The following is an 18874-nucleotide window of genomic DNA, read 5'->3' as shown; positions in this document are numbered from 1 at the left end:
CATGCATTACTCTAGATACCCACTTATATTTTTCTGTGTATTTAGGCATGTTGTTCCATATGAATATGTGTGTGGTTCCATATGCAAATGCTTACATGTATGTGGTACCATGTACACGTGTGTGGCTATGTCACAGACAGTCATAGAGGAGATGCAGTCCTACCTATGCTGCTTCAGTGACCTGAAAAAGCTGAGCTCCAGGACAGGATCCACTCGTGCTTGTCAGGATGGTCAACTTCAGGCCTGATGTGATACAGAGGGGACACAGCTGGGTGCGGAACTTGAGGAAGGAAAAGATGGGCAGTAAGTGTAGAGTATGTGGTGTGACCAACACTGGGGAGTTGGGGACTATTTAAAAGACCCTGAAACCAGTAAGGGATCCAAGCATAGCACATTGGGACCCATTAAACTCCAGACCTGGCCATTAAATGTCAGTTATTGACCTTGGTCAACTTGAGTCAATTGAGTACCTGTCTGTCAACTTTTTGACTAGCACAAGGATAATTACAAGCTCATTCTGTTCCTGTAACACAGAGTGACCCAACCATGTAAGTGAAGGTGACACTTTAGTCTCTACTCTGTATCGCTGTCCTTGACAAGGGTGGCAACTGAGAGTGAGGGGGCCTGGCTGACAACACCAGTGATAGAAACAGCTTGATGTACAAACAAGTCATGACTTCATGACTGTGAGCATCAGGGTCTCCTTCAAGAGGATTCATAGTTACTAACCTGTTGGCAAAAATTCTAATATTCGAATACTGATCATATAAACATTGTCATACATAATAGGTCATGATTATGGCCAGCAGGGGCTCCTCATGGAAATTCGGGTTTACCGACCTATTAGTGAGTGCCAACCTTGATACTGCATCTTAAGTATTTGATGTAAAGGAAATGTTGAAATCCAAGAGAACTCTTGTTCTTAGTGCCCTTCACCAGAGAGGTGCCCTCCTTGGGAGTGGGAAAGATCATATAGACAGTGTAGATGGAACAAGTGTTTGCTCCCTGTGTCTGTACCTAAAGGTCTCCTTCGATAAGGACACATGTCATGGTGCCTCAGAGTCACCCCAGTAAGATGAGCCTGGCCTTGGTTTAGCCATGTGTGTTGGCAGTGGCCTGACTTCTTAGGAAGGCTCTGGTCTAAGGACTGGGGCTCTGCGTGTGAGCTTAGTCCTTAGCAGGCTGCCTTAGTTTTAAAATACAGAACCATGTCATGGAATGATGGGAAAAGTCTACTTATGATTTGATCTCTGTGGCACATGACAGGAATGTCAAAGCTGTCATCAGTTGGCTCATATCAAGAGAAGGGTAGTGTTTGCATATTTTTTATTTTCAAGATTTATTTATTTTTTATCTTATATGCATGTTTTGCCTACATCTATGCTTGTATTTCATCTGCATGCATGGTACCCATGGAGGTCAGGGAAGATATTAGAGTCCCTGGAGCTGGCGTTGAGTCACAGGTGGTTGTGAGACGCGATGTGGGTGCTGAGAACTGAGCCTAGGTCCTCTGGAAGAACACCTAGTGCTCTTAACCACTGAACCACTTCTCAGTCTCATGTTTGTATTCTTAATACTTAACACTATAATTCCAGACCTCTAAGACTCAACTCTGTTTTGTTTCTTCCTTGGAGCTCTACCCATTCACCCAGTGGATATACAGCTCAATAAAGCAGGCCATGGCTCGTTTTGAGGCATATCCACCATCCTCTCCTGTGGACCCACTAACTGTGGATACTCTTCACCCTGCCCTGAGCTTAGTCTTCTGTTGTACACTCTTGTTTATCAACAGAAATGACTGTCACTGTTGCTGTTCATTTCTTGAGCAGGAATGTGATTGTGATTTAGGTCAATAGAGCCTGTGACCTGTCTAAGCCATGGCAGTGCAGTCATGGAGGCATCACAGTGGCCCTGTTTACTTTGTGCATGTGTGTGTTTCTATGTGTATAGAGGCACATGGTGGGAATCTGTGCGTAGCAGTGGACAACCTTGGCTGTCTTTCCTCAAGAACTGTACACATTGTTTTCCTAAAACCGGGTCTTTCACTGTCCTGGGACCCACCAAATAGAATTGGCTAGTTGGGATCTCTTGTCTCTGCCTCCCTAGTGCTGGGATTGCAATTGCTTGTTATCATCTCCAGCTGTTTTGTGTTTGTGCTGGGGTCTGAACTCAGCTTCACTTGCAAGGTAAATGCTGTACCAATAGAATTAACTCGCCATCCCTAATCTTGTTTAACTTATAATGCTTGAAACATTCATGTCCTTGTCTGATGAGTCCATGCATACCACTGAGAAATAACTACAAATACATTTCTTACACAGTTAAAATGACTTAGATAAAAATCATTTTGGTGTCCTAATATACAGGCCCCTCAGTATCAACACTTCCTCTATTTTAAAGAGTTAATTCATGGTGGGAGACCATCTCTGAGGGCAGTATGGGCAAAACTATGCATTGAGTTGTACTTTTATGATTGACATTCTACAGTAATTTGATATAATGGGATTTAATTTGTTTGTAGATAAACTTACCTAAAGAGATCATCAGGAGAACAAGAAATCTCATAGCTTACATAAGCAACAGAAAATTAATTAACTTGGAAGTGCTAATTAGTTTATCCAATTTGTGGACTTGGGAGAGGCTTGGGAGATGGGAGAGGGCAGAATTGAGGATCAGACACCAGAGCCTGGGATTCAAGTGGGAGAGGCTGTGGCCCTGGCCTGCTGGACGAGGGTCCTACCTAGCCCTCTCTGTCTTCCTCTGCCAGCCCCTGGGCACTATGCTCTGCGGAGTTTCTCTGAGGCCTTCCTATAGAGCGGATTCTACTTGTGTCTTCTAGAACATTCTATCTCTGATGTGCTGTTTTACACCCACTCCATATCCCCAACTTAACTGTCTTGACTTCAGAATTAGGTTTTCTCTGAAATGAGCTCTGCTTTGTAGCGCTTGTCCCAGCTGACATTGTGTGGTTAATTCTTAGGATAAACTCTTGTCTCAGCTGAAGGTATACTCCAAGAGGAGGGGCTACAGTGGGTGGGGAGATGGATGGATAGTTGAATGAATAAATGGATGGATAAGTGTTTCCCCTGATGCTTCAAGCATATTCTTAAACAAGTGCTTCTCTAGAGGGATAATTTTGATCTGGACAAACTTGGGTCATTATTTCCCCCATTTCCATACACTGTTTAATCTAATTTTGTTTTACTCTTTTTGTGTGTGTGGAAAGAGGCTCTAGTTACTTCTTGTGAGGCAAGAAAATGAGGGTTCATGAGTGGATGCTGAAGGAAATAAGGACCAAGAGCTCAGGTTGTCAGAGACGTCTACTCTGCTGTTTTGTTTCTTGGTGCGAAAAGCCATCTCCAACAGGACAGTCCATGCCATCCTGCTCTTCAGGGTGTCTGTGCATGCGATGAACACCTCTGCGTGTCTGCACACCCTCAGGAGCCCACGCTCTTGCGCTGTGGTCATTAACTGCACTCAGCTGTCTCGGATCTCCTCCTGATGGGGAGCAGTTAGAGACTGAGGCTGTGGAAGGGCAACACCAAGGTCCCTCTGGAGATATCAGCTTAGGGGTTGGACGCATGGTTTCCCACATAGTGAGAATTTCCCACTTGCTAGCCATGTGGCTTCAGGAAACTGCTTTGACTTTTCCTGTTTGAGGAGAAATAACAAATAACATCACTCAAGTGGTCCCCGGGCATCCTAGGCCTAAGAAGAGAGGACTTAATTCCATGGCTCTTGGGCAGCGCCCTCCGAGAGATTTGCTCCACTTGTGTTAGTTTTATTGGGGCAGGATTTTACTGTGCAGCTCAGACATCAGCCTCTTGAGGGCTGGGACCACAGGTGTGTGTCCCCCGCTCTGGTGAGGCTCATGCTTTTACTTGGCAGCCCTTCGCTTTGACAAGATGTACTGACATGGAGATTGTGTTTTGTCCCTGTGTCCCCTGGTTCCCCACAGCCTGATCTTTCCCACTGCAATTGTCCCGTCGTTATTTAATTACTCCTTCTTCCTCTCATGATAAATTGTCAAGTCTTTTTTTTTCCTGTTTTCCTCCCATTATTTGAAAAGCAGAGCCATTGAAGAGTTTTTTTGGCTCTTCTCCATATGGTCTTCTCCATTTCTCTAAATCAGATTTTAAAATCAATCTGCACATTTCTCATTTTTCACTGCCAATTGTACAGAGACTATCCATTCCCCCGACCGTGGCCTTGGCCATCTCCTCATCCCCCAGAGTTCCTCATCATAAATCCTCTCACCTCTTCTGTCCCCCTTCAGACCATCATGCACTGCTACCAGAGGACTCTTCCCAATAACCCAAGTTTATTATGTAACTCCCACAAAGCGTCCCTGGCCTGCTTGATGAAGGCAAATTTCGTATCGTTTCTCCTTTGTGGAAATAAACTAGTCACATACCTCAGTACTGCTTGGCCTTCTAAATATGGCATAAGTTTGTGAGCTAAGCCTACAAATTAATGGGCTCTCTGGTGTGGCTGAAGTCTCAGTCTCTCTCTCTCTCTCTCTCTCTCTCTCTCTCTCTCTCTGTGTGTGTGTGTGTGCGCGCGCGCGCGCGCACGCGCGCGCGTATCCCTTCCAAACAATCAATGTATGGTCATAACCTGCACTTCGTACAGTATGTGGCAGCGTAATAAGTAACTGTGGAATAATGGTGTGTCACAGATCTGTAATTTAAAACTACTTTGTTGACTGAACTTAAGAGACTTGAGGCCAGCAGACTAATCTCCTGAGGAAGAAGGGCAAAACGGTTAGGACATAATGAGATGAGTTGATTTTTCTCAAAGTACCAGTGTTTAAAACAATCTTAAATGACTAGGCTATAACAAGTGACTATTGACTGTATACACTTAAAAGCATGAATTTCAACTCCTACTTCATGACATAAAATTATATTGAAATGGACCAAAATGTAAGAAATAATATTGTGAAATGCTATAGGCACACATTTTTGTGACTCTAGATTAAATTATTGATAACATCAAAAGCATTAATAACAAACTATCACTCAACTGGAATTGTCAAAGTGAAAAGCGTCTGTGTGTCTAAGTGTCTGTGTGTCAACATGTCTGTGTTTGCCATCAATAAAGTGACATACAAAGACCTCAAAATGGGGCATCAATTTATGGGAGGCTGGAGCAGGAGGGTTAAAGGTTCAAGGTATTCCTGGGCTAGAGTAAGTTCAAGGCCATCAGGGCAAGCTTGTAAGATTCTGACCCAAAATAAAAAAGAAAAGTAAAAAGAGAGGTGAGAAGTTACCAACATGGCAGAAGACTCTCCTAGCAGATGAGAGACCCTACATTCAATCATGAGAGCTGGAAAAAAAAAAAAAAACTTCTAAATAAAAAAGAAAAGAGAAGAAAATAGAAACTACAACTTCAAGTAAAGTTGAAGCGTGACAGCCACTACCAAGTCTTGTGGTGACTCCCCCAGGGAGTCGTCCCCTGAAGCAGCAGAGTAAGGGACTCAGGCCTGACAGATAAATCACAGCTTCCACACAGAGCACTAAATCATGCGTGCTCTTGAGTCCTGTGAGTCTTGCTGTAATAAATGAGTACCTACGATGAACAAAGAAAAAGCCTTAAAAATAAGTGATATTTTGCTGACACTTTTGGAACAAACTGAGGACACGGTAGGGGATGACAGGGGACGATTTTGATGTAGAGGTCCAGGCAAGAAGAGTTATGGCGTAAGGAACTGAAAGTGACCTTGGTGCAGCCCGGGGTTCATTTTTACCTGGGAGCTGCCTGGGTTTGGGGGGCATACCCCAAGCTATTGCATGCCACAGACCTTGGGAACTATTGGCAGCTTTTACATGCAAGGTTCCCTTATTTTGAGAATAATGAGAAAATTGTGCCAAGTCTCCTGAGATCAGTATTTATTTTCCATGTTTGATAACCAGAAAAAATAAGAAATATAGCTGAATACTTGTTTTAAAAAGCACTAATAAAATTCATAAGCAATCGGTCACTGTCCCCTTGTAACTTAGAAAGATATTCATGGCACACATATATTTTTTTCTCTATGTATCCTTCTGTATATTTGTGACTTCTACATATATTTAGAAGTCAAGTCTAGCTATGTATCAGCCAAGGGGCAGGCCCTGGAAACATGAGGCTTTGCCTTCTCTGGAAGACTGGGACCTATTTGTTCTCTGAGCCAAAGGCAGACTCCAGGGATGGAGAATCACTATTGTGAGATGCCTGCCGTCATGTTACCTATGAGGACAACAGAAGGATACATGACTTCCCAAGGGGCTCTGGTGTCACTACAGTGTATGGTGTCCGCCTGACCCGAGTACTGTCAGGAGGACATGTGAGTGACTGGATTTTCTGGTAGATTTTTGAGTTATGGATTGAGAGGCTTCCTGACCATTTGCTGGCTACAGGGATAGTCAGGGAGAAAGCTTGGCTCCTTCCTGATTCATCCTTGATTCACCCTGCAGACAGTACTGTTTCCATGGAGGCTTGGGACGCTGACTTTGTAAAACAACAAGCCTACCAAATACAGTGAAAACCAGTGCAACTGCCTTTACATGACGACGACTTAGTTGAGCTGATTCGGATCTGGACAAAGCCTAGGGCGGTGGTTCTCCACCTATGGGTCACAACCCCTTTGGGGCTCTAACAACACTTTCACACGGGTTGCTTGCCAGATATCCTGTGTATCACATATTCATTATGACTCATAACATCAGCAAAATTACAGTTATGAAGTAGCAATGAAAATAATTTTATGGTTGGAGGTCACCACGACATGAGGACTGTATATTAAAGGGTCGCAGCACTAGGAAGGTGGAGAAAGACTGGCCTAGAGCTTTGGTTTGATCAGCAGAGGGTGAGAGAGCATAGCAGCTCCAAGTAGGGGACATCCCACTGTCCCAGTGTGCAGTGCAACCCCTGACTGGATTTGATGGTACCTTAATGGTGACTAGAAAGGGTCACAGGGCCCTTACCAGCAGCTCTGGCCTGGGCACACAGAACTCTGAGAGCCTGGCACTGAGTTTGGAACAATGACAGCTGTAGATCCTTGCAAGACATGCCAGAGACAGAGGTGGCAAGAGGAGGGTGAGAGGCTGCTGGGGTCCATCATGGAGCCAAATGTATAAATCCGTCATTCCTGGCTGGCTTCTCCAGCCAGCATCTAGGTTAGGAAGGTGAAGTTCAGGCACCTTTGACCTCAGGGAATGGCAGCCAGAGCTGTGGAACTAAGTGAGCAAATACAGGATAGGGATCATGTCCTCAGGAGAGGTTCCTCCTGTTGACTTGTGTCTCTGCTAGGAGGGCTATAGCTGTGATGAAACACCATGACCAAAGCCACTTGGGGAGGAGAGGGTTCATTTCTGCTTACAACTCTAAGGTCACATCCATCACTGAAGGAAGGAAGTCAGAGCAGGAACTCAGAGCAGGAACCTGGAGGCAGGAACTGAGGCAGTGGCCCTGGAAAAGCATTGCTTACTGTCTTGCTTATAGAACCCAGGACCACCAGCCCAGGGATGGCACCACCCACCATGTGTTAGGCCCTCCCCCATCAATTGTTAGTTAAGAAAATGCCTCATAGCTGGATCTTGTGGAGGCATTTTCTCAGATGAGCTTCCCTGCTTTCAGATAACTCTAGCTGTGGCAAGTTGACGTAAGACTAACCAGCATACCCCGTGATAGCAAAATGTGGAACTGGGATCAGAGAGCAAGGATAGCAGGTGCTTCCTTGGTGTGTTTTTGTGTATGCTTGGGTTAACCGGAAAAGATGTCTGTATCCTTATGGTTTATGGTTTGATGGGAATTGCAGGGGCACGACTACCATTGAGGACCCTTAGATCTAATGACCGTTTCACAGGGCAGCCTGGCCCCTCAGAGATACCTCCGCATCCTTGCTGACGGTGAAGCATTTGTGTCAGCTGCCCAGAAGCGGACAGAAGGACCAGGAGTGGAATTCCTGACTAAATAGCTTTTGATGGGCCCTTTGTGCTTGGAAATTATCCGGGAGGCTGGAATGCAGCTTCACTTTGATGGCTCTTGTGTACTTTAGGGGAGTCTGTCAAAGGCTTAGAGAGAGGCTAGAATGCTCTACTGGATGAAATATTTTGAAACTTGTCAAAAACTAGCCATTTCCTTCAGGACTGTGTGGCTGGCGATGGGCAAGCAGCTAATCCTCTCCTTCACTGAAGGGAGAAATGGGACTGCTGGCGGCTCACACTGAAGGATCGCGGGATGGATACGGCAGCATCGTGAGCACCATCCAGTTCTGCAGATAACCATGGCGTGAAAATAAAGAAGCATCGATTTTCCTTGGGAAGCCACTAGTTTTGCTGATCTTTAATCCCAGGTGCGCTCTGTGGGAGAGAGCGTATATTTGGATTGAATAATAACCGGATGCTGTTTCCCCCGGAGAGAGTCTAATAATTATTTAACGTTCTTAGCCAGTCTTACTCTGAGTCAGGTAAACGTGTCCCCAGAATCATTCCTGCCAAGAGCGGCATTTCAGAATCAGTGGCTGGAATGCAGGGGGCCTGTGAAAACATTCACCCAGAACCCCCTCTGCATTGGCCACACTGTTTCCCTGCTCCTGCTTTGGGGCCCAGGAACAGGGGTAATGTTTGTTGTTTTGTTGTTTTGTTTTGTTTTTTTTTGTTTTTCGAGACAGGGTTTCTCTGCGGCTTTGGAGCCTGTCCTGGAACTAGCTCTGTAGACCAGGCTGGTCTCGAACTCACAGAGATCCGCCTGCCTCTGCCTCCCGAGTGCTGGGATTAAAGGCGTGCGCCACCATCGCCCGGCTCAGGGGTAATGTTTGGAAAAGGTAACCTGGTCTTTCTGTCAGCCACTGGGACTTATTAAAGCCACTGCCTCCGCGTTTATCTTCATGGTGTTTTACCTCACTTAAATAGTCAAATCAGATTTTATTTGCACGCAGTCGCTAGAATGGGTGAGCCCCTCCACTGTCTCTGTCTGGGACTTTCAAAGGGCTTCCCCTCTGACACGGACCATTTCTGTGTGTGAGTCCTACATTGAGCTTTTCCACATTTTGGTGTTCTTTCTGACTCAGAAAATATCCATAAAGATGACCTGCTAATCCATCAGTCTCAGCCGCTTGTTCCTCCTGGGAAAGGCCACGCCCACCGCACACTTGTCTAATTAACTCCAGTGGATCCTGTCACTCCCTCATGGACCTGCCTTGCCCAGTGCCACTGGGGGATTTGTGCATCCCTAGAGAGCAAGCTTTGTCTTCCAGAGTCCTAGCTTTTATTACATTGTGATGGATTGGTCTCTCCCATCCACACCTCCTCAAGCGAGGCAAACCGTGTCTTTGTAAACCAGTGAATTCTAACCACTAACCAGTAGATTGCTAACACTTGCCAATGATCATCAGAACATGCTGGGTTTGGACCCAAGACCGTCTCCTCTATTTCTAGAATGACGCAATGAGAAAAGTCCGTTACACACAGAAATAGAAAAAGCATACTGTCACTGTTAAAGTGAACTCTACTAAGTGCACTAAGTTTCAATCATCTTCTGATGTCTGACACCGTGCAGCCCCACAGTGCTCTCTGCATACCTTGACCTAGACGTAACTTCTGAGCTCCCCCACCCCCGTTAACCCCTCCAGACTTCTCCTTGCACATCTACTAAGTGCACATCACAAACACAAGGTCACCAGCCCACCCCTGCCCCCACTCATCTGTCACATACCTGGTTTTATGGAAATATTACTGAATGAGTATCAGAGTACATTCAGGAGATGGGAATGTCGTTCAGTTGGTAGCACATTGAGTTCAGTTCCCAATACTGTAAACTGGACACGGGGGCACATGCTGTAATCTCAGCATTTGGGAGGTGGAGGAAGGAAGACGGGGCGTTCAGAGCAAGCCTTGTCAGTGGTATGTTTGAAGTTAGCCTGAGCTATATACAACTCCATCTCCAAACACAGAGCTGGGGTGATGGCTTAGCGGATAAAGGCGCTGTCTGTCGATCCTGACCATCTGAGGATCCTGACCATCAGTACAAATTGAACCCATGTGGTAGAAAGAAAGGACTTCCGAAACCAGCCCACCAGTCTCCACGCTTGCACTGTGACCTGGACACATATGTCTTCACACATTGTCACATAAAGAAATAATAGAAACAATGTAAGAAAAAGAAAGAAAGAAAGAAAGAAAGAAAGAAAGAAAAGATCAAAAGAACGCAAAAGGAAACACATCCAAAATGAAAGGAAAGCAAATTTCAGTGTTTTGCCATTTCTCCTTCTCCTTTTGTGTTTGAAATGTTCTACATGAGCCCTTAGGCCCTGACGCCAAAACCAAGTATGATTCACAGGGCTGTCCTCATGGGTTTATGGTTAGGCTCCTGACTTGTTAGGTCAAGTCCTCTTGTTTTACAGTCTCACGGATGCATGATTCTATTGTGTTGTTAGAAGGTTGTATGTGACATGACCATTTTGTCCTGTGGTTGCACGGTGTGTGTTATGTGACTGTATCATATACTGAGTTCTGGGGCAAGTGCTGCCTGGCCCCAGGTCTCAGAAAAGGCTTCTGGTTTGTGGATCTCTTGTAGAAACACAGCTGGGGGCAGCAGCAGTTTCTCACTCCCCATCTTCATGTCCAGGAGCAGTCGATCTGGGACATTGCCTGGCTTAGATAGGACCAAGAGCATCAGTCGTGTCCAGTGTACTCACGAGTGGTCCTCACATCTCTATGGAGGGAGCAGGAGAGGGCAGACAAAGGCTAATTAGCATCATTGCCAAGCTCCCGACACCTGACCTGGTGCACCCACTTCCCCCAGCCTCCATGCTCCCTGCCTCCTCTTGCCATCCTTTCTCAGCCTTTCCCACTGTTGGGGTCATCCTGCTTAGAGCAGTGTCTCCTGTGTGTGTGCAGAACCCGAACATGGGTTTGAATAAGCCTCGGGGATGAGACAGGCCGTGGCTTCTGTCAGTGAACCTGTTTGGATTTGGGGGTTACATCTGAGCGAGCTGCCATGTACAGGGGCTTCTGTGAATATGGAGGCCCTTCCCTTGTGGGGTTTGGGGTAGGACAGAGTTGCTGTTTCTCTCCTGTCTCTTAAGCAGCCACCGCCTACACCCTCACCCCTGCTGGCTCTCCAGTCAGGAGAGAGCAAGTGCATAGGGGCTCTGGCCATGACAAAGCAAGGGCTGCTTCCTTATGGAGTTGGAAGGGGCCTCTGCTAAAATATATGGGTGTTTTTAAAGTTCCTTCCGTAGATAGGTGCTTTCACGATTCACAGAGGTGGCCCCTCCTTTCCTGCGGGATTAAAATAGGGCACTTAGCATATGCCAGAGAACAGTGGTTTGGCTCTGTCTACTCACACTCTGCAGCTCTGGGAATAACCATATTCTCAAGGGGCTGCATCTGTTACAGGTGTGCATAGAACACACATGCAATCACGGCGGATTTCTCCGTCTGTGTTAATTGACATAATCTTGTAGACTTATTTTTTTTTTTCTGTTTTTTCAAGACAGGTTTTCTCTGCTGCTTTAGAGCCTATCCTGGAACTAGCTCTTGTAGACCAGGCTGACCTCAAACCCACAGAGATCTGCCTGCCTCTGCCTCCCGAGTGCTGGGATTAAAGGGGTGCACCACCACCAAATGAGCCCAATAATGGTGACGAATTCAGTGTCTCCAGATGAATTCTCGCCATACCCTACATGATTTAAATATGTGTTCCTTGGGAAGAATGACCACAGACCAAACCCCATAGTGCTGAATTCCATGGGGTCACCGTTCGTCATCATGGGCTCCTGTGGGGGTCAACCTCTTGGGCTTGAGGAAGTTTAAGACCAAGGCTGGAAGGCAAGGGAAGGATGGGAGGAAAGCCTGGCATACCTCTCTCGATAGCTTTGGCTGGTGGAGTACAAGCAGCTGCTTAGTAAGGTCCAGTACTGGCCGCCGTGTACCGTGCCATGCGTGTCTCATTTACGCCCATCCTCACAACAGCTCAGCCCACGGGGCACTGCGTTGCACTTGGCAGCTCGTCCATCCTCCCACTTGAGAGGAAGGGACATTGTTCATGTCAGCGTCCCTTCTGAGCCAGGGTCTCTGATTCACCGGCAGGCCAGACTTTAAACCCTCTAGGCAGCCATTTGCCTCCCCTCTGCTAGTCAGTCCGTGTCACACCCCCTTGTAAAATGGTCACTTTTCCTAGTGAGGCATGCTTAAAGGATGGCACCATCAGTTTCTTAGTGTCCAAACTGGGGTCTTAGAGTCAGAGGACAGAGTTAAAGTTTCTCTCTGCATAGCCGTGACTGGGTTGAGATGGCCTTCCATTGTAGACTGGGTCTTCTTGTCTTCATGATTCTGTAGCTGAACCTTACAGGTGGTGACTGATGCTATCCTGTCCTGCCATGCCAGCATGCATTAACAGCCATCCCTAGAAAAAGGGGCTGCCAAGGTCTCTCTCGCCTGTACTCAGCTCACCACATGACCATTCCCTCCAGATCAGGAATACCCACATCCCTCTATCTCAAAACACTTCCCTATATCTTCCAGGTGCTCCTAACTCAGCAGCTAGATTTGTGCCCCTGTGGCAACATACTCAAGACAATCAACTGATTTTAAAAAAAAAGTTTTATTTGACCCATGGTTTCAGAGGTCCATGCCCATGGGCCCCATTGCCCTGAGCCTGTAGTGGCACGGCACTCCGTGGTGGAAATACATGTAGAAAAGGTTACTCTCCTCAGGGTGGCCATAAAGATAGAAATGAACTGGAGTCCTAAGTGCCCTAAAAGAACACTCATACGAAGTCCTACATCCTCCTGCTAAGCCCTACGTTCTGAAGGTTCCACTATAATCCAATATTGCCAAGAGCAAGAACCAGGAAGCCCTGAGCTCATGGGTATTTGGGTGGCAGTCTGGATTCAGAGTGTGTCACAGGGAACATGGTGCATCTCTCTGTCCCCCAGCAGATAACACACTCCCCCAATTCACTCCAGAGCATTGGATGTTTGTTCCCACTGGATTCAAATTGCCCTTGCCTGTTTTAAGAATTTTTTTTTAACATTTCCTAATTTATGCATCTCCATTCCATAGACCCCATCTTGACTGTTGCTACATCATACCCAGATCTACTGTTTTGAGTTTGTTTTATTCAATCATAAGTTTACTATACCAGGGAGTTATTGCTTCATATTTCTTATTCCCATTACCAGTGTTCAAAGTTCTCCTATGGAAGGGAAGAAACCTTTAGTGTTAAGTTGATTAAGCAGGGGTTTCGTGTGTGTCTGTGTTTGACACATAGCAGCTAGGTGGTTGGAACTGTATGTGATGGCTGGTCCAAGCCTGGCCCCAGCATCTCTTAGAAGCAAAGACAGCTGTTCACCTCCTCCATGACCTCCAGCTCCATGGCCTCAGGACCTCCTCCCTCAATAGTAACACTTTCCCTGCATCTCCTTCCCAGGAAGTCTGTGGAGTCTTTGGACTGCCTCGGCTGTCTCCTGTGAATCCCCACAGGCCTGGAGCCTCTGTGCAGTGTGCTCGGGCCTCATAAGTCTATGCTAGTGAAGTCCTCACTGTCCGTGGGGCATTTCCTTGTAAGCTATAGGGACTTCCCACCAGACTCTCTACCATCCAACATAGTGGGCACCATTTTCTAGGCTTGTGTGGTTTTTCTAGATGTTTCTGGGTGATCATGATGTTGCTGTCCAGAGAATGTGACCAGGAACAGTAGAAGCAGGCCTTGACCCAGTCTGCCTTCTCCATATGGGCTAGTATAGTTCCTTCATGTCAGTATCTAACACCTGCACTGGAAAATCTGGAACATTGGAACCAGGGACTCTTGGATTCATTTACTTCAATCAGATTGCGAGGATGTGTTTGATGAAAAGTACCATCAAACCCGTCACTGTCGGTTGTCAGCCGGCGCTTCCACCGCAGAGGCCAGCTGTGGGCTTTCACAGAGAAACACACCCGTAAACGCGCTCAGTCGTAATGAGAGCCATCACCCATCCTTGTGATCTTCCTGGAAATAACACTTTAAAGCCTGAGGTGTGAATGCACTAATAATTCAGCTTCAAAAGGCACCCGCTCAAAACTTTTGTTCTGGGAACTGTGATGTGACACTGGCTGAGCTGGTACTTCGGTTCTGGGGACTTTTGGGTGACCTTTGAGTTCACCGAAAGCCACCTTAGTGACTCAGTGTGCTGTCACAGTGTGTCAGCTGGGATGAGATGAAGATCCTAACCAGGGGTCAGTCCTGGCATGGGTTCTGGATATTGCCATCCATGGCATAGAGCCAGAACTAAGGGTCAGTTCACACATCAGGGAAGCGATGGCTTTGATTTCAGGGCCACAGAGCAGAGAGTAGGTTAGTTACGGTTGAAGGCAAGGAGGGTGTTGCTCTTCTGTGCATGAGGCCCTAGTTACCCATGGTGGGTGCCCTCTGGGGGCACGTTGCTGCCTTGTGCTCTGAGGCCTGGGCATGACTGTGTGTGCACAGCATTGTGTTCTAGGCACCATGGAGTTCTTGTTTTTGCTCAAGTTGAGGGGCTCCTTTCCTGCAGGGGAGCATCTTGGCCCCAGTTTGAGTATTGAAAAAGAAAATTCTGGCAACATAGGCTCTGTGCGGCTGTGCGGGTGTGTGTGTGTGTGTGTGTGTGTGTGTGTGTGTGTGTGTGTGGAAATGAGTGAATGAGTCTGTATGTGCATGAGTGTGAGTGCAGAGAGGACCACACATGGTGAGCAGAGAACAGTGCCTAGTGTGGGTCCCCACCCTCCACCGTGTTGGAGACAGGTCCCTGCTGTTCACTGCCCTGTGTGCCGGGTTAACTGGCCCATGTGATTCCCATCTCCACCACCCACCTGTATTTCTGTGGGATTAAAGATATGAGTGCTACTGTTTCCAGATTTTATTTGGGCTGTGGGATTTGAACTCAGGCTGTGGAAATTTTTACCCTCTCTGCGGAGCTCCCTAGTATGACTTTCACAGCTGTGTCCTTCACTCTGCTAGTGATCAGTGAGGCAGGGCCATAGACTAGGATGGCTCCTAACTCCTGGATTCTGGGCTGGACGTTGAGGCTGAAATAGGTTATGTTTTTGGTTTGGGCTTTTCACATGGGAGTTTCTGCTGGCTGTGTCAGGATAAAGGGAGCATTGCCCATACTAATGGTGTCATTCATTAGTGTGGACTGCTTCCATGTGACTTTAGCTTCTGTTGTTAGACACTTTGTACACTGGCCTGCTTCCTTTGCATCACATGGGTTCCATGGGGATACCACTGGGTGTTCTGCACCCACTGTGTATCTGCCTGCACAGACATCACTATGTCATTGGACTTCTGTGTATGTGTCTGGATATATGCTGTGGTCGCATTCCAAGTATATGGGGTCACCATGCCTGTATACCCTAACATTGTGTTTACATGGACACAGAAGTTACCATGCCCTTGGTACCCTCTTATATATGTCTAGGAGCTTACAAAGGTTACCATGACTGCATATCCCAATGTATGTGACAGAGTGATGCAGAAATTACCATGTCTGCATTCCAAACTCCATCTGGGTATACACCCAGGTCACCATGTCCTCTTACCTTATGTGTACCTGGGGTAAGTGGATGCCATTATGCCTTGTATACCCTATAGTCAGCCAAAGAGTCAAACTTTGGACTCCCTCCCTGCTCCCCAGGGATATCTTTGACTTTCTTAGAGTTCTGGGAATGGTGTGGTGTTTGTGTTTGTGTGTGTGTGTGTGTGTTTAACTCTGGACTGTAAGCAGTAATCAGTCTTCCTACACTTAAGTCTATTTTATAGGTGCTGTGACTTCCTAGTGTATTAAATACCCAGATACCATGGTCCTAGCATCTCTGTCTGTTCTGGAGAAGCAACTATGGTCTTACGTATGGAGAAGTCAGTCTTCGTTGAGCTATGATATACTTTCTGTATCTGAAGATCATTGCAGCTATAACTCTAATAGGACTGCAGTCAGTGGCTTAGCTATTGAAAATGGTAACACCACCATTCCCATTTCATCTAAGTAGTTTAAAAGTGTTGAGCGCTGCAGTTATGAAAACCTATTAGATGTGCACTTATGCCTCTGACGAAGAGGTTGTTATCTAATAAAGCATAATGTTCAAGGCATTTGCAAGTCTGGGTTTTAGATGGAACTTGCTGAAGCGCGAGATCAGAACAGCTCTGGGCTAAGGTCTCGGGGACTCTGGGCCGCGGGGGTACAGTGGTGTGAGGCTGCGGGAGCAGGCTGAAGTCACAGTCCTGGCTAACCCTTCTCTCTCTCTCTTCTCCACAGAGTCTCAGTGCACCCTTTGTGGCGAGCCAGAAGGTGAGTACCTCACTGCTGCTCTAGCGGGCAGAGCGCCATAACATCTCATGCATTGGCTTGGTGGTAAAAACCGCTGCACTGGTTGCGTTCAGCCATTTTGAAGCTGAAAGTATACTCTGTGGTGTTGATGGGAAACAGAACAGAAAACATGAGTGGGAGGCGGGAGTTCCTCTCTGATAAGAAATCAGCACAGCGACTCACTGGCAATACCTCTTTCCTGTATTGTACTGAGACATCATAGCCAGTTTTCTCCAGATAGTAGATGCGATATGCATTTGCTAGCTTTAGCAATATGACCCAAAGGTTCTGATGAAGGGGACATTAAATGAGGCTTTGGGAAATTATTACTAACTGCTAGTTGTTGTTCCTAATTTCTGGCTGGCTTTCTTGTCTGCGGGTTAGAGCGTAAAGACATTACTCGGGGAAGAAAACACAGACACGCGGAGGTCCCACGTGGGTGCACTTTTAATGAGGGAGGGGTAACAATGGGCAGGTACAGGTGTGCTGACACTACAGGAGAGGCGGGAAAGAGAGAGAGCGAGAGCTCGTGGGCGGCCCTCGCTTTTTAACGGGGAATGCAAAGGCTTCTGGGAATATGTCCGTAGTCTAGGAGAATGCTGGGAGCTGTAGTTCCTCAAAGGAACAACACTAGTGACCAAACCCGAGGGGATGCGCCAGTGACAACAAGCTGACTGTCCTACCAGAAATACAGCTAAGCCCTACAGTTGAGGCATTTGAGAGTGGAGCTCCCAGGCCAATGCTAAATAAAGAAAGCGAAATTACACAGTGTTTCCGTGGTGTGAGGAAGAAGGAAGAAAATGTGGTAGCCACCTTGCCCCTATTTCCGGGGACTCTTGAAGCTGGGTTTTGATTTTGTGTTTTAAAGAGGGATACTGCCTTGGGGTCAGGGTCCAACCCCTAATGCCTCTCCCAACATGAGATTCCCGATACTGGTTGAGGAACCTTGGGCATCAGAGACTTCAATGCCTTATAAATCTGCTGAACAGCTTCCCCCCAGAAACACAAAACAGCAACTACAAAGCTGATCCAAAAGTTCTAACTGGTAGGAGATGATTTCTTCAGTTGGGTGGCAAAGGTGTCTTTTGACAAAGTTCTCCAAATTCTTTTTGCGTCACTAACTGCACAACAGATTCACCTGTGGTAAAGTCTGGTAGTTTACATACGTCTCTGTCCCTGGTCTTTCCAGGATTATGAGAAGTAGCGTGTCCTTCAAAGGGATGGAGCCTCTGTCTTACGGGTGCTGGGATGCTGTGAGGATCTCTGATTGCTTTGGTCCTTGGGTACTGGGAGTTTCATCATTTCCTATCATTGCAGCTTTTCTGTTACTCCCAGCCTGGGAGCGGTCATTATGCCCTGGCTTCAAGGCCAGCATCTTTGTCCCCTTTCCCACTTTCTGTCGAAAGTTCCAGCGTGTTGTGCTGGACTGCTAGAGAAGATGTGAAGCTCCTAGGTCGCCATGGGAGCAGGTTCAAACGAGCTCCATCTGCCTTTTCTAGTAACACAAGTGTCCTGTCTACCGAGGATGGCGCACTGTGTACAGTGTGCTATCCCCAAGGGAATCTTCCAGTACAGTATGAGAGATGGCCATGGCTGGAACAGTCCAGGCAGAGTGGTTGTCAAGCAGGGATATAGATTCCCCAGGACAATGGTATCGTGTCTAAGAAGGATCCTGGTCTGCATGATAAGATTTGGTGACCCTACCCCCAGCAATGTTAGATGGTGGTCCTCCTCTCATCCTGAACACTCACGGGTTCCACTCTATCCCTGTTCTTGTTTAACTTCCCCAGCACAAATTTTGTCAGCACTCGCGCACTGTGTGTTGCTCTAGGATGTATCAACTTGTAAATATTCCAGAGAACCCAGGCTGGACCTCATGTAAGAGTAGACCCAGCTGTCCAAGGGGAAGAACCTAGAAGGTTAGGAGGGACCCCCAGCTGAGGTGGACGTCCCTGTCCACGTCTCAGTGAAACTGGCCAACTGGGCGCTCTTGCCTTCCTGACCAGACTTCTCCAAGGCCCTCCCAAGGCTTGGTTCACTTGAACAAGTGAAACTGTTCCAAAGCAGAGCAGGGGAGGAGGGGCCGCCTGGGCTCAGCTGCGCTTTGTTTTCCAGAAGCACCAGCAAATGAATATTCATAGGTTTTTAAATCATTTAAGTAATTAGTCTAAGTGAGAGCTGGCCGGGTGCAGTGAGTAGAATCTAGAATCAGCTTTTTTTTTTTTTTTTTTTTTTGTAATTTCGTCGGTGGCATCTATGCCTTAACTTATAAATGCCATCACACAGAAGGGACCCGAGTCAGAGGACTCTGCAGTACGAGACTCTGCGGGCCTCCTTGAAAGGACTGGCTAGAAACTCGCCTGAGGTAGCTTCCCCCTCCCTTCAGAAAGCTGTTAAACCCTTCCTGACTAACCAGTGAAGTGGGAAACACCTATTTGCATTTTAATGGTTCGTTCTTTCGGAGAGAGCTGTTTCTTCTCAGGAATGGAATAATTAGCACCATCTCAGAAGATAGTATCTGTCAAACAAATGAGATCGGGAGCAAAGTTGATGGAGAGGTCT

General features: G+C 46.9%; 1 protein-coding gene across 2 annotated transcripts in view; it reads left to right on the top strand.

The window, feature by feature from the left end:
- Positions 1 to 18874, top strand: part of Dlgap2 (DLG associated protein 2) — a 691629-nt gene that overhangs the window by 383220 nt on the left and 289535 nt on the right. For both annotated transcript variants that reach the window (XM_041673600.1, XM_041673601.1), the window contains one exon: positions 16262 to 16294. In XM_041673600.1, coding sequence (XP_041529534.1) covers positions 16262 to 16294 — 33 coding nt within the window. The remainder of the gene's footprint in view (positions 1 to 16261; positions 16295 to 18874) is intronic.

Source organism: Microtus oregoni, unplaced genomic scaffold, assembly GCF_018167655.1.
Source record: "Microtus oregoni isolate MIOR12 unplaced genomic scaffold, Mior012 000024F_ref0000369, whole genome shotgun sequence".
Classification (NCBI taxonomy): domain Eukaryota; kingdom Metazoa; phylum Chordata; class Mammalia; order Rodentia; family Cricetidae; genus Microtus; species Microtus oregoni.
The sequence above is the reverse complement of the archived record's forward strand: the minus strand, read 5'-3'. Positions and strand labels throughout refer to the sequence as shown.